Source organism: Ipomoea triloba, chromosome 6 (assembly GCF_003576645.1).
Source record: "Ipomoea triloba cultivar NCNSP0323 chromosome 6, ASM357664v1".
NCBI lineage: Eukaryota > Viridiplantae > Streptophyta > Magnoliopsida > Solanales > Convolvulaceae > Ipomoea > Ipomoea triloba.
The window spans coordinates 16,725,729-16,739,507 of record NC_044921.1 but is presented as its reverse complement, the minus strand read 5'-3'; the positions used below and the strand labels follow the sequence as shown (position 1 = coordinate 16,739,507).

The following is a 13,779-nucleotide window of genomic DNA, read 5'->3' as shown; positions in this document are numbered from 1 at the left end:
CAAAAAGCTCAGCTCGCTATTCTCTAAATTATGTACACACCATTAATAGGTGTTGGTACGAAAGAGAATAATGATGTGATAAAAAGCGAGGCTTGAAGCTCATGGGTTTACACAGATACCCATAATTGATATACTCTCCCATATTCTCATCATAAATGGATGGCAATAAGTTTCGCTAATTAATATCATTGGCAGTGAACAATATGCAGTTAATGAATATCATGACCGCATAAGATGGGTCATTAGATAATATATGATGAATGTCATGACCGCATAAATATGGGTCATTGGACAGTATATTTGAAAATCCATGATGGATTTTAAGGTCTATATATGACCTGAAACAGACTGAGTATTTTTACATTATGAAGAAGGAATATGAATATATTATGTGTCATTATTTACTCTTTAAAGAGTTGCGAATGGAGTTATTATCCTCGTAAAGAAGGAATAATATGTGCCATTGTGTGTTCAATAAAGAGTTACCAATGAACATCTCAGTCAATATTGATGGTATAAACATCAATGAAATTAATAAAGAGCTTAATGATGTTAGCTCATGTCTAAAGGCGGGGACTTTGAAATGAAAAGCTTGGAAAAGCTAAGTATTATCTCGATTTAAGGATCGAGTATTTTCTTAATGGAATTCTATACACTAGTTAGCCAATAAATGATTTTGATGGGCTATTTAGACAAGCCCGTACATAATGGGTTACTCGGGTACTGGCTATTATTATATCCCTGTGATGCCAAGTCCAAAAAACTGGTTGTACTATTGGTATATTATGAAAATTGACTAGACATGATGATGTCAGTATTATACCCATGTGAGCTCTAAAAAGAGTCACACAATTATTATGAAATATATTCACCCCATTGATAGTTGAACATGATTGTTCACAAAATCTCTCTACATTTTGGAAGTTAAAAATAAGGGATTTGTAGAATGTTATCTTCAAGGAGAGCATAATGAATCATGAATATTATGCCCTGAAGTTTATGTTGAGATTATGGTTGTACTCTTTTTCCCTTAGCTAAGTTTTTTTTCCACTGGTTTTCTTAACGTAAGGTTTTTAATGAGGCAACCAGTGTAATACATAATTAGACATATCATGTACTCTTTTTCCCTCGGCTAGGTTTTTTTTTCCCCACAGGGTTTTTCTAGCGAGATTTTTAATGAGGCATGAGTATGATAAGATGATGGCCAATGGAAAACGTTATTAATCAATATGGCATCATCTAAAAAATCTTTAGAAACAACTAGTATTTTCGCCCGTGCGTTGCACGGAATGAATTTGTTATAATATTTTAATAATATTTGGATCGATATATAATTATATAAATTATAACATCGAATATTATATAGCGCAATTGATGAAATTGGTTGGATTGATTATGTTTTTTGATGTTTTCTTTGCTTAAATTATAGAAAATAATTGTCCAATTACCCGTGCGATTCACGGATAAATGTTTTATTATTTATTTAGATAATAAAATTAAAGATAAAATTATTTTAAAAAATCTAATATTGAACATGTACATTTATTTGATTATAAGATTAGTGCAGAGTATCACGCAATTAATTGAATAATATATGACTTGTTTGTTTACAATTATCTTTAAAAGATCGATACTTAATACTCCGTATAACTTATGTAATTATATTATTATAAAAATAAATATGCAAAAATGAAAAATAATTTAACTTTAATTCATATAATTATAATAATATAATTGCTGATTATATTTTCAATGAAATATTAATATATTCATTTCATTTTTCTTAATATTTTAATTTTCTTTTGAATATGTTCATTTCCTTTTCCCTTTATAAAAATAATTATTAATTTTCATTCATTTTTCCTTCATAACTTTTTCCAAATATTTCATTTGTTGGTTGCTAATTTTTTGGTAGGGAAAGTTATACTATATTTCCAGTGAAATATTAATATATTCATTTAGTTTTTCCTAATATTTCATTTTCTTTTAAATATATTCATTTCATTTTTCCTTCATAACAAGAATTAATATTGATTTCCATTCCTTTTTTCTTCATAATTTTTTCCTAATATTTCATTTGTTGGTTACTAATTTTTTTATACAGAAAGTTGTGTTATATTTTCAGTGAAATATTAATATATTCATTTCATTTTTCCTAATATTTTATTTCCTTATAATATATTCATTTCCATTTTCCTTCATAAAAAAAATTAATATTCATTTCTATTCTTTTTTCCTTCATAATTTTTTCCTAATATTTCATTTGGTGGTTACTAATTTGTTCGTAGAGAAAGCTGTGTTATATTTTCAGTGAAAAATTAATATATTCATTTCACTTTTCATAATATTTCATTTTTCTTGTGAGTATATTAATTTCCTTTTTCCTTCATCAAAAGAATTAATATTGCTTTCCATTCATTTTTCCTGATAATTGTCAATTAATTGGCTTGATTCCTTGCCAATTAGTAAGAAAATATTAATAGCAGATTCCCGTGTAATATTCATTTCCTTTTCGTTCATAGAATTTTAATATGATTAAAAAGTAATATAATTATAAAAATATAATTGCTGAATATATTTTCAGTGAAATATTAATAAATTCATTTTGTTTTACCTTTTAAATAATTAATATAATTATAATTATAATATAATTGTCGATTATATTTCCAGTGAAATATGAATATATTCATTTCCTTTTTCCTTCATAAAAGAAATAAATATTCATTTTCATTTCTTTTTACTTCATAATTTTTTCCCAATATTTTATTTAGTGGTTACTAGTTTTTGCATAGGAAAAGCTATGTTATATTTATAGTGAATTTTTATTATTACTCCTTTTTCACGGCCTGATTCCTATGCCAATTTGTAACATTAGTAACATAATATTAATAACATATTCCCGTGTGTAATATATATTTCCTTTTTCATTCATAAAAAGATTTTAATATTCATTTCCATATAACTAATAAGTAATATAATTATAAAAATATAATTGCCAATTATATGATTAATATAATTATAATAATAATTTAATTGTCAAAATAAATTCATTTCCTTTTTAGTTCAATTTTCAATCAAATATTAATATTAATTTACTTTTTAAAATGGCCTAAATTCCGTGCCGTTTAATTTTCAGTTAATTATTTTTTTAAATTTTTTTTGAACTATAATTCCACCTCTGAAGATGGTATGAATAAACGAATAAAACAATTGCATATTCAAAGTAATGTAAAGCCATGAAATGTTAAGATTTAAACAAATCACACAAATTTAAAATTTGAAATCTTTAATGTCCAAAAACATAAATGTTTAGGATTTCAACAGGAAAATATTTTATTAATTGCTTCTCAACTTTCACATCTCTTAACAGATTCATTATCCTTTGCATCACATTGCTTATTAGGCTCCAAATATCTGCATTTGTAATTAAAGGATCAAGAGAGCTGGAAATATAAGATTTCAAATATAAAAGAATAACTAAAAAATCAATTAAAAATAATAGTTAATATTTAGAATAAAAGTTGTAGTTATTTGACAAATTAGCTTACCTTTCAGCAATTATTTGTTACGATTTAATGAACAAATTAATTTAATAAAATAATATTATGTAAGCAAACAATTCGTGTTAGTAGGTTATTACCATTTGAGAATTTGTTTGAAAATAAAATATAATCAATATTTGATTTAATTTTACATGGAAATTGCCAATTACAATTATTAGATATTATTAGGATATATTATTAGCATATATATATAATATAATATGATTGACATTCATTAATATTATTCTATCATAATAATTACTATAATTACTAATAACCTATTATAACTAATTATAATTAATATTATTCTATCATTAATATTATTCTATAATAATAATATTTAATATTATTAATATTTAATAATAATATTATTATTACCATATTACTAAAATACCCCTACGTTTGGGAGGGAAAATTCTGGAAAAGGATAATGTTTTTATATATAGTATAGATGAGGAGCACACGAACTTGATCTTCAATAATGTCTGTCTTTATCAGGGGTACTCTTTTTCCCTTACCCAAAGTTTTTATGTTTTTATTCCCACCGGATTTTTCTTTTGGTAAGGTTTTTAATAAGGCAATATAGTGTTCTATGCCTTGGACATCCAAGGGGAGTGTTATGAAACAAAAGAAAACAATGGATGTCCAAGCTATGACTCGAGCCTTGGACCTTTTACTTAGAGCTCAAGATTCAATCTACTTTGCTACTGCTGCCATTAATGGTAAATGGGAGAACATTTTATACCTAAATGTTTCCTGGAAAACATTTAAATACCTAACAGCGCGTTTGGTTCGCAGAATGAATTTTGCGCGAATAGGAATACTATTTTGTAGGGAATGGAATATGTAAGGAATAGAATATGAATTGTATTCTATTGTTTGGTTCGGTGAAGGAATAGACTTTAGGAATGTTATTCCGGTGTTTGGTTGGTTTAAGAAATAGAAATGAAATGTATATGTAAAAGACATAACTACCCTTATACAAAATATATAATAATAATATTATTCAATATTAATTACAATATTGTAAAACCCTCCCAAGTCTTCATCCGAGAAGCAATCTCTGCCTTTTCACCAGAAGCGGAGAAGCCGTCTCTGTCTTCTCACCAAAGCGATCTCGTGCCTAGAGGCCGACGATCAACAATCAGAAGGCGGGGATGGACTCTTCGCCGCTTCGCGAACCTCTAAGACTGGTATGATCTCTGATCGGTTACCAGCGACTACATCGGAACTTCCTGCGCAGTCGGTGATTTTACGAGGACCTCAGGCCACGAACAATGGAATAGACGGTGGTAGTGGTTCCAGCATTGTCGCTGCTACTTCTTTTGACCGTCGAGAACCAGTTCGATAGCCCCTTAACGAAGCCTTAGTTACGGTCGGAGGCGGGGTGGTTGTCGCTGCAACTGGCGATGAACTTGTTGACCGACGAGAGGGCGCGATTGCGACTGGAGGAGATGTTTCTATGCCGGTGGTCTCATCGGCACTGCTTGAGTCTTTTGCTGTAGCGGAGTCTCCATCGTCGGTGGTCTGGGGACTTTAGGTGATCCAATAATGGCGTGGCCTCAGACTTGTTGTTGGTGCCTTACAGATAAAATCTGATACGCACTACCCCAATACTTGTTTCTACCTTTGAAACTTGAAAGCAAGAGCTGCAAAATAAAGATAAAATCAGTCCCATTGAAAAGTGAGACCAAGCGAGACATGTTTGCTTATATGTGTGCCTGGTATCACAAAGTGTAATATGAAGATGATTGCCATGCATCAAAGTTGCCAGCTACCATCACCAGCCTAGCATGTTGCTAATAGCGTAAGTTGTTACTTAATAGTAGCTATGGCTTAATTAAGCTACTTCTATGTTTGGTTTCTTTTCTACAGCAATGGCTTCTGATTTTGTGATAAAGAAAAAGGCTTAGTTTCTAGAGCACTATGAATTTCTAAAGTCTCGATTTCTAGAGGAATATGCTTCTAAAGTCTCAGACTTGGTGCTGGGGCCTTACATGGTTTGGAGACCCCAGCCAATGCAGTGGTGGTGCCGGGGAGTCAACAACTTTCGACCCAGTTTTGATTGTTCAGAGAAAGAATCTGAAGCCCAGAAAGAGATGCAAAATTAGAGAGAAAGAGAGAAAGGTTAAAATAGGAAATAAAATATAAAATCTATTCCTGAGAACTCAGGAATAGGTTAATACCAGGGGGGCCCCCTGGTAATAGCTATTCCTTCAGTAAGGGGAATGAGTCATTCCCAGGAACAATGTTCCTGGGAATAAAAAAGTTTACCAAACAAAGGAATAGGTCTATTACTGGGAATGCTATGCCATTCCAGACCTATTCCGCGAACCAAACATACCGTAAATGTTTCGTATTTATGCTTGTTATCATCTTTGATTTTCTTTATGGTTAATTTTATCCTTACTTTGTAATGACCGCTACAGTCAAAAGCTAAATAGTCTTGTCAACTATTGTTTACTACTTAGCTTCAGGAAACTCACAAAGCAACAGGTTTCCTTATAATTTTATTATTTTTTTGAATTTTTCTTCCCCACCCTCTCAAGATGCCTACATAGCAATGCTTACTGTATCTGATTCATTTAATTTCATTCAAATTTTTTTTAATTGGTTTCTATTTGATGCCTGCCTAAATCCATCTTTCAGTCATTCACATGATTCACCAACTAAATGGACTTTTTTTTTTCTTTTTGAAATATTAAATGATGGACTATAATTTTTAATAGAGTTAATTCCATTTTTGGTCCTAGATTTATAGGTGACAATCCACTTTTAGTTCTTTTTTATTAAAACATTCTCATTTAGTCCTAGTATTATTGTGGCATGACTAATTTTGGTCCTCCGTCAACAAAATCGTCGAAATATCATTAAATACAAAGACATTTCAATCTTTTCTATACAAAGTATGTTAAACCACTATATTTTTTATGTTTTTTTTTTAAAACATTCATAATTGAAGACCGAAATGTCCTTGTATTTAACGATATTTAAACTGATTTGTTGATAAAGGACAAAAAATGGTCATGTCACAATAATACTAGGACCAAAAGTAGACGTTCTAATAAAAAAGGACTAAAAGTAGATTGTCACCTATAAATCTAGGACCGAAAATGAAATTAACTCCTTTTAATACTACAAAGTGCACTTTTTAAGAGTTCTACTACATGTACTACCTATTTCTACTCTTTCACTTTTACTTCCTGATGTGGCAAAGAATGATAAGTTATTTTCATCATGTGGGTACCAAGAAAAATATTAACATAAATTTTTTGAGAGGGATAAAAGTTGAGGGTAGAAGTAGTATTTTCTACTTTTTAATACTTTATGGTGCACTTTTGAACAATATAATGTGCATTTCTAGAAAATTTTAAGAAGTGCATAGTATAGTGTTAAAAGATTGATGTAATGTTGGCTGAAATACCATGCACATAAAAAGAGTAATACTACACGTACTCCCACATTCTACTCTATTTTATACTCCCTACTTACATGTCACTATTTGATTCATTCAAAATCACGTGGGTCACAGGTTTTATTACTTTCTTTTCATCTTCCTCCAATAAAATAAAGACATGTAGCGCGAGTTTTACTCCCTGGAGTACATGTTCCACATAAAAATTACTACATCAAGAAACTTGTTAGTGGGTCGGAAAGAAGAAGCACCTAACCTATGGCAACAACGAATCTAATATCTACCCCTCTAAAATTACATGGGATGAGCACGAGCAATCCATTGACTCAACATTTGGTAGGAGCATGATATATTTTATAGTGTGGGACTTTGTGCAAGATAGTAGACATACCCTAGGGAATTCCATGTAGTTACTGTCAAAAGAATCATTATGTATGTCAAAGGTACACTAGAATATGAAATTTGGTATATGACAAAGAATGTAGCAGTTATTTAGTTGGGTATGGTCATGGGAATTGGGCATGAAATTTATATGATAGAAAGAGTATGCCCATAAAGTTTTGATATGGGGAAGAATTTGGTGTCTTAGTTCAGTAAAAAGTAAAATTTCATTCCTCTCTCCATGATTGAAGTAGGATATGTTGTAGTAGGAAGTTGTTGCACCTAGTTATTGTAGATGGAGCAAATGCTAACTGGTTATTGGTTTGAAGAAAAATGTTACCAAAGGCAGTACGGTTCCACAGGAGATTAGTCACGGTTGAAATAATGTCCACAATATTTGTGTCCGTCCTAGTCGTGGCCTCATTCCAAATAACGATTTTATAATCATCTCTGGGTAACCAAGTCGCTTTAAAGCGAACCGGGCGAAGATTTCTATTTGGAGGTCTGCCCGCCTCTTTAATAAAGATAATCGGGTTGTGGTCGGAGCATAAACGAGGTAGCACTGCAACCTTCGCTTCTGGGAAGGCCAATTGGGCGTCAATGTTCCAAAGGACTCTGTCAAGCCTCCTCATTTGCACAATTCTACTCCTCGCAAACCGGCACCAAGTAAATTTTGGGTCTGATGCCCCTGGATCGAGGAGCCCACAACCACTGAAAGCATCCAAAACCTTTTGGAGATATGAGATATTAATGGATGAGCTGCCCCATTTCTCATCACTCGTCGCAATGTCGTTGAGGTCGCCAAGGACAACCCACGAACCCTTAATGGAATCGGCAAGAGATTTACAAAAATCCCAGAACCTACACTTAGCTAAAGGATTAGGCCTAACATAAGCAAAGGTAATAAAGCAATTATCAAGCCAATTTTTCACCTTGTTATGAATGGCTTGAGAATTGTGACAAACAATCTCAAGGTCCAGGTGACCTTGTTTCCAAAAGATGAGGAGATCTCCCGCAAAGCCAATCGGCTCAACTAAGAAATGAATGGTATAACCCATACTTGAGGCTAAAGCAATCATCCTCTCCGCTTTGGGAGAGCAAATCTCGAGGAGACAGAGGGCGTTAGCTTTAGACGATGTAAGAAGATCTTTAACGAATCTCCTAACCCGACAATTGGCAATGCCTCTACAATTCCAAGAGATGATCTTCATAAAGAAATCGCCGCCAGAGGGAAAGTTTGATTACCGCCTTCCCCCGGCGTAAAACCAGTCGAAGCACTCGACCCAATAACCGGTATGCCATTACCTCCCAAGGCCGGGGCAGTCAACGAAGTGCCACTAAACTGAAAAATACCATTGCCTCTATTTGACTCGATATCATCACCGATGGCAGGAGGCTCAGCAAATCTAACCAAACCTCCTCTACCTGAGCCTCTACCCTTCCCACGAGCAGTCGATTGAGAACCGCCCCTACCCCGAGCCACTTGCTTAGAGTTAAGCCAATAGTTCTCGCGACTCGTAAAGGGCACCCCCTAAATAGGAGGTTGCTGGGAGTGACTTAGGGGTTGAGGGAACTGTAGGAATTTACTTCCTGACAATCTCGGAAATACAAGAAAACACGGAAATGGAAAACGATAACAACAACAGATTACAAGGAAAAAATAATCCACGTAGGATTAAACAAATTACAAATGATGAAGATACCACGCTGGGTTGAGTGGCCTTGGAAGTTGACGGGTGAACAGCACGAACTTGGGTAGTTGTAAGTACGAGTCGCGATGCCACTTTCCTTAAAACCTTATTTACCGCCTCCCGAGGTGCTGGAGCGTTGCGGCCTAGGTTTCCCAGGATAAAACGTACTACGATCCGCCGTTTGAGCACACAAACTTGGACCCGGCGAACTAAAACGCGGAATGAACGCAGATGGCTTGAAGGAAATGTGAGCAGAGTTTTGAGGGAGAAAACAGTGTATACCGTGTGTTCTTGGTGTGTTTTTCAAACCTGCTGCTCACAACAAATATATAGTGAAGGATGGAATCATAGTCATTAAATTTGGCATTTAATTTCCCATGTGTAACCTTTCCTCCACTAGCGAAAATATTAACACCCACCAACTAATCCACTAACAAGAATTAACTCTGAAATGATGATTGGAATTAACATCAACAAGAACATGGAGGTAGTCCTTACGGTTATCAAACCGTGCCACAAAGCAACCGTAGCCAATATCAATCAGGTTACATTTTCCCTGTAGTCTGTAGAGGCCACATGTTTGGAAGGCGTTGATTTGGAACATTAACGCTAACATTCTTACCAATATATTTGATGATCAAAGCGAGTTTCCAATAGCGGCACAGTTCTCTTCGGAGTTCCTTTGGACGGTTGCGAAGCGTTCTCAGTTTCTTCCTGGGCGACCATGCCCCTATCACAATATAGTTATATTTATATATTATTTTATACATTTAATGACAAATATATTATTTTATACATTTAATGACAAATAAGGAGTGACTGCGCACGTGTTAAAAAGGCTGAAGACAAAGCCCTAAAACCTAAGCGCAATTTTTCTAGGGTTCTCCAAAGTCCAGACACGCCTCGTCACGCCAGATCGAATCCAGTCAGATTTTGGTACTCTTTATTTATTATTTTTTTTTTTGTATATTTTCTGTTTGTTTCAATACCTTTTGTTAAAATTGATCTTCGTTGTCAGATTGGCCGCTTTGAATGTTAGAATTGGGATTGCCCCGATCGAATTGATCTTCGCTTTGAATGTCAGAATTTGGCCGATCGAATCGACGGGTACTCTTTTTTTATCTTTCTTTCTTGCGCTTTTTCGGTTTATTTTGAATGTGTGTGTTAAAAGTGATCTCTCTTGTCAGGGCCGCTTTGAACTCCTCTCAGACTTCTGGATTGCCCTGCAGCTGTCAGCATATAAATCTTGCCCTCTTTGTGAATCTACCTCAGGTATCATGCTTGTCTTAAAATTGATTATCTGTTGCTAGATAAATCTTGCCCTCTTTGTGAATACCTACCTCAGAGGTATCATGCTTGTCTTACAATTGATTATCTGTTGATGTATTATTGGCACTTTGATCCATGATTTAGATCATTCCTTTCTGGATTGCCCTGTAGCTGTCAGCAGACAAATCCCTCTTTGTGAATACCTGCTACAGGTATGTATATATATATATATATATATATTTTTTTTTTTTTTGCTCGGTTTATGTTTGTTTGCATGTTTGTCTTAAAATTGATTATATGTTGCTGTATTATTGGCTCAAATCCATGATTTAGATCATTCACTATAACAGATGGATCTCACATTGCTTGTGTCTTTGTTCTTGGAGGAATTCTCTTCCCTCCCTCCTCATTCGTGTCTTCTGTTTTGGCCCCTTGGTTCTTTTGTGATGTGGAAAAAAAAAAAAAAGCTTCTGGATTTGTTCCTTGCTCGGTGAGCTGCCTGCTCATTGGGCTCTTGTTTCCCGCCCTCTGCTTGTTCTTTTGGGCTTGACTTTTTCTTTTTTCTTGCTTTTCCCTCTCTTGTTCCCTTGGTCCCTTTTCTTGCCTTTTTATTTTTCTGCTCTTCCCTCCGTTCTCATTCATTCGTGTTTTCCGTTTTGGCCCCTTGGTTCTTTTGTGATGTGAAAAAAAAAAAAAAAGCTTCTGGATTTGTTCCTTGCTCAGTGAGCTGCCTGCTCATTGGGCTCTTGTTTCTCGCCCTCTGCTTGTTCTTTTGGGCTTGTGTTTTTCTTTTTTCTTGCTTTTTCCTCTCTCGTTCCTTGGTCCCTTTTCTTGCCTTTTTATTTTTCTGCTCTCTGTGAAATGGGAAATGAAGTGGGCAATTATACTCGTTGCTTTATGTGATTTATTTTGCAGGTTCTGTGTCAATGGCATCATCCGGCGTGCCATTTGATGTTATTATTTCTACCAAAGAGCTTCATAAACAAAGAGTCGAGGAACAAAAAGAATTGGTATGCTCTTTACTTAAAAATCTGGAGGACTTGAAGCTCACCTTAAGAACAAAAGATCAAAACTTAGAAGAATTGAAGACGAAGAATATAGAACTAGATGCAGAGTTGCAAGAGCACAAGTTGAATTTTGATAGGTTATCCAAAAATTTTCAAGATATGTTACTCGAAATTGAGAAGGAATTTGAACAGCCCATGAGCAGGCTCGGTGGGCTGCAGCGTATGGGTTATGAGCAAGAGATAAAGCGTAATAGTCAAAAGCAACATGTGCGTCTATCCAAAAGGAAGATTACTGAAAATTTTAAGAGGATAAAGGATATTGAGTCGAAGATCGCAGCGGCAAGAAGTTTGCTGATGCATGCCGTCCGAATTGTAAAATGATGTCTGTGATCCCTGTTCATTTTATAGAAAGTTTACACGCAATAGAAAGTTTCTGACAGTTGCCCCTGTTGTACTGTAAAAAATTTACTTCAATGCTCCAGTCTTTTTGGCCGACTTTTGATGCCTACTATGTCATATATGATATCTCTTGTTATATGCAACTATGCAATTGGTTAAATGGTAGATGGATGAAATTACTTGCTCGTTCTCATATGAATTATTTGTCTCAATTCTGCAGTTCCTCTTGCGAGATGTGTGTTGCATACTTTAATTGATTTTAGGCTTTAATGTATGCTTTCTTTAGTTTTACTTGAGGTCAAAGTCATGAATTCTATGTCTTTACTTGTTCTATTGAATGCTAAATCCATATTAATTGCAATAACTAGTTTATCTTGCTCCATAATGTGTATCCAAACAAGTGTTTTGTCTACCTCCTCCTTTCCTGGGAAATTTATGCTGATGTGCATGGCTATGTTGAGAGGGTCTAATCTTGATCACTCTACCCCACTCTTTAATTGAAATTGGATTTTGGGAAGCAACAGGGTATGGTTTTGAACATTAATAAGCTGGTGTTTTTCCATATATTGAAGTAGTGCTTAAAATATACTTAAGCCTTAAGCTTAGCCTCTCAACCAAATATGTGGTTTGGTTAACTCTTGTCAATTAAGCTCTTGTCTATAAGGAAGAACCCAGAGTGTTTATCCCTTCTGAAACTGATAAGAGAGTAAATTTAAGGAGTAAGAAGCCATAATTGATGTTCTGGTCTCTTGAGTACTGTTACATTGTCCTGCTTTAGATTGCCCATACAAACTCTGACAGAAAAGCCCAACTATCTAATCTGACACAAGTTAAGGGCTTGTTGATGAATTTGGAAAAAGTCCCTGACCATGGCAATAACCTACATGCTTTATCAGACACATGCTTTGCTTTGAGTGAAATGCTGTTGGAGGATGATTTGAAAGGGGTTTAGAAAGTAAACATAAAACATATACTTTAATCATCTATGGAATATAATTTTATAAATTAAAATTCGAAGTTTTCTAGTTTATTTGAGAATATAAGTTTGTTGCTCTTTGATACCGGGGTAAGCAGAGGAGGAGGTGATGTTTCTTGCTCTCAAACTCTGTATTTCTGCATACTGAAGTTTGTGTGTGTGTGGTAGGGCTGAATTTTGGCTAAAAATATGGGGTTTGGAGCATTTTGGATGTTTTTCATTTAGTATTATGGTGTTCTTGTGAAGTTCTATGTTTCTTAATCATCTGTTTTTTATTTTTATTTTTAAATAATAATTCTGTTCAATGGCATGGTTCAATGGCAACTTCAGAGCAGGTAAAACTGCCTCTCTTTTCTTCTTTTGTTAGATTTTAGTTTTATAGTTTTTTTTTCTCATCACTGTGAAGAGAATATTTTCATTATCTTATGCTTTCATATATATATATTTTTAAAGTAGTATTGTTGGTATTATTATGTTCTTAATCATCTGTTTTTTTTTTTTTTTTTAAACTTAGATTATACTGTTGTTGGACATATGTAAATGAGGAATGAATCATTAAATATAGTTCTGTTAAGGTTTAGATCAGTTGTTTTGTGTTTAAAAAAATACACCTAGAAGGTATCAATTTCAGAAGTATGGTGTAAGATTAATTACCAAAAGAAGTATTATAGACAAGGAGATAAGTAGCTATTCATGGAAACTGTTATTTGTATGGTTACAATTTTTATTCCTCTGAGTTTGGGATAATATATTGTCTAATTACTAAAAGGAAAACATTTCCCCAAAATGTTAATAAAAATGAATTCAGCTATGTATGAGCAGTTAGATCTATGAACTTTGTGCATTGCACCATTAAGAAGGTTTTCATTGCCTAACTTCATTCCTCTCCTTTCCCTTTCCATTCTCAAATATATATTTAGAACTGGTTTTGAATATTTTTAGAATGGAATGAATGCTGAACAGTTGGCATTATGTCTCCACATTTATAAACATTAGCCAAGCTTTTGGGAAATAGCGTTGGGTAGTTTTTGTTTATGTTTTGCTTAAATTCATTAAATTCTTGTTTGCTTCAGTGTTGCTATGAACTCAGAGATAGGTG

At 33.8% G+C, this 13,779-nt stretch overlaps 1 protein-coding gene across 1 annotated transcript; it reads left to right on the top strand.

Annotated features, from left to right (window-relative positions):
- The first annotated feature begins 9,877 nt into the window (after window positions 1-9,877).
- Window positions 9,878-11,897, top strand: LOC116022837. The gene is made up of 5 exons (XM_031263722.1): window positions 9,878-9,965; window positions 10,048-10,136; window positions 10,217-10,301; window positions 10,443-10,510; window positions 11,214-11,897. Exons 2-5 carry the CDS (start codon window positions 10,107-10,109, stop codon window positions 11,340-11,342), a joined length of 312 nt encoding a protein of 103 aa, XP_031119582.1. The 5' UTR covers window positions 9,878-9,965; window positions 10,048-10,106; the 3' UTR covers window positions 11,343-11,897.
- Window positions 11,898-13,779: the final 1,882 nt, after the last annotated feature.

What these genes read in the sequence shown, in the direction of transcription:
- LOC116022837 (XM_031263722.1), top strand. Translation starts at nt 10,107, where the DNA reads ATGTCAGAATTTGGCCGATCGAATCGACGG. An exon ending in TTGGCCGATCGAATCGACGG is followed by an intron (nt 10,137 to 10,216) that starts GTACTCTTTTTT and finishes CTCTCTTGTCAG; the next exon opens with GGCCGCTTTGAACTCCTCTC. An exon ending in TTTGTGAATACCTGCTACAG is followed by an intron (nt 10,511 to 11,213) that starts GTATGTATATAT and finishes TTTATTTTGCAG; the next exon opens with GTTCTGTGTCAATGGCATCA.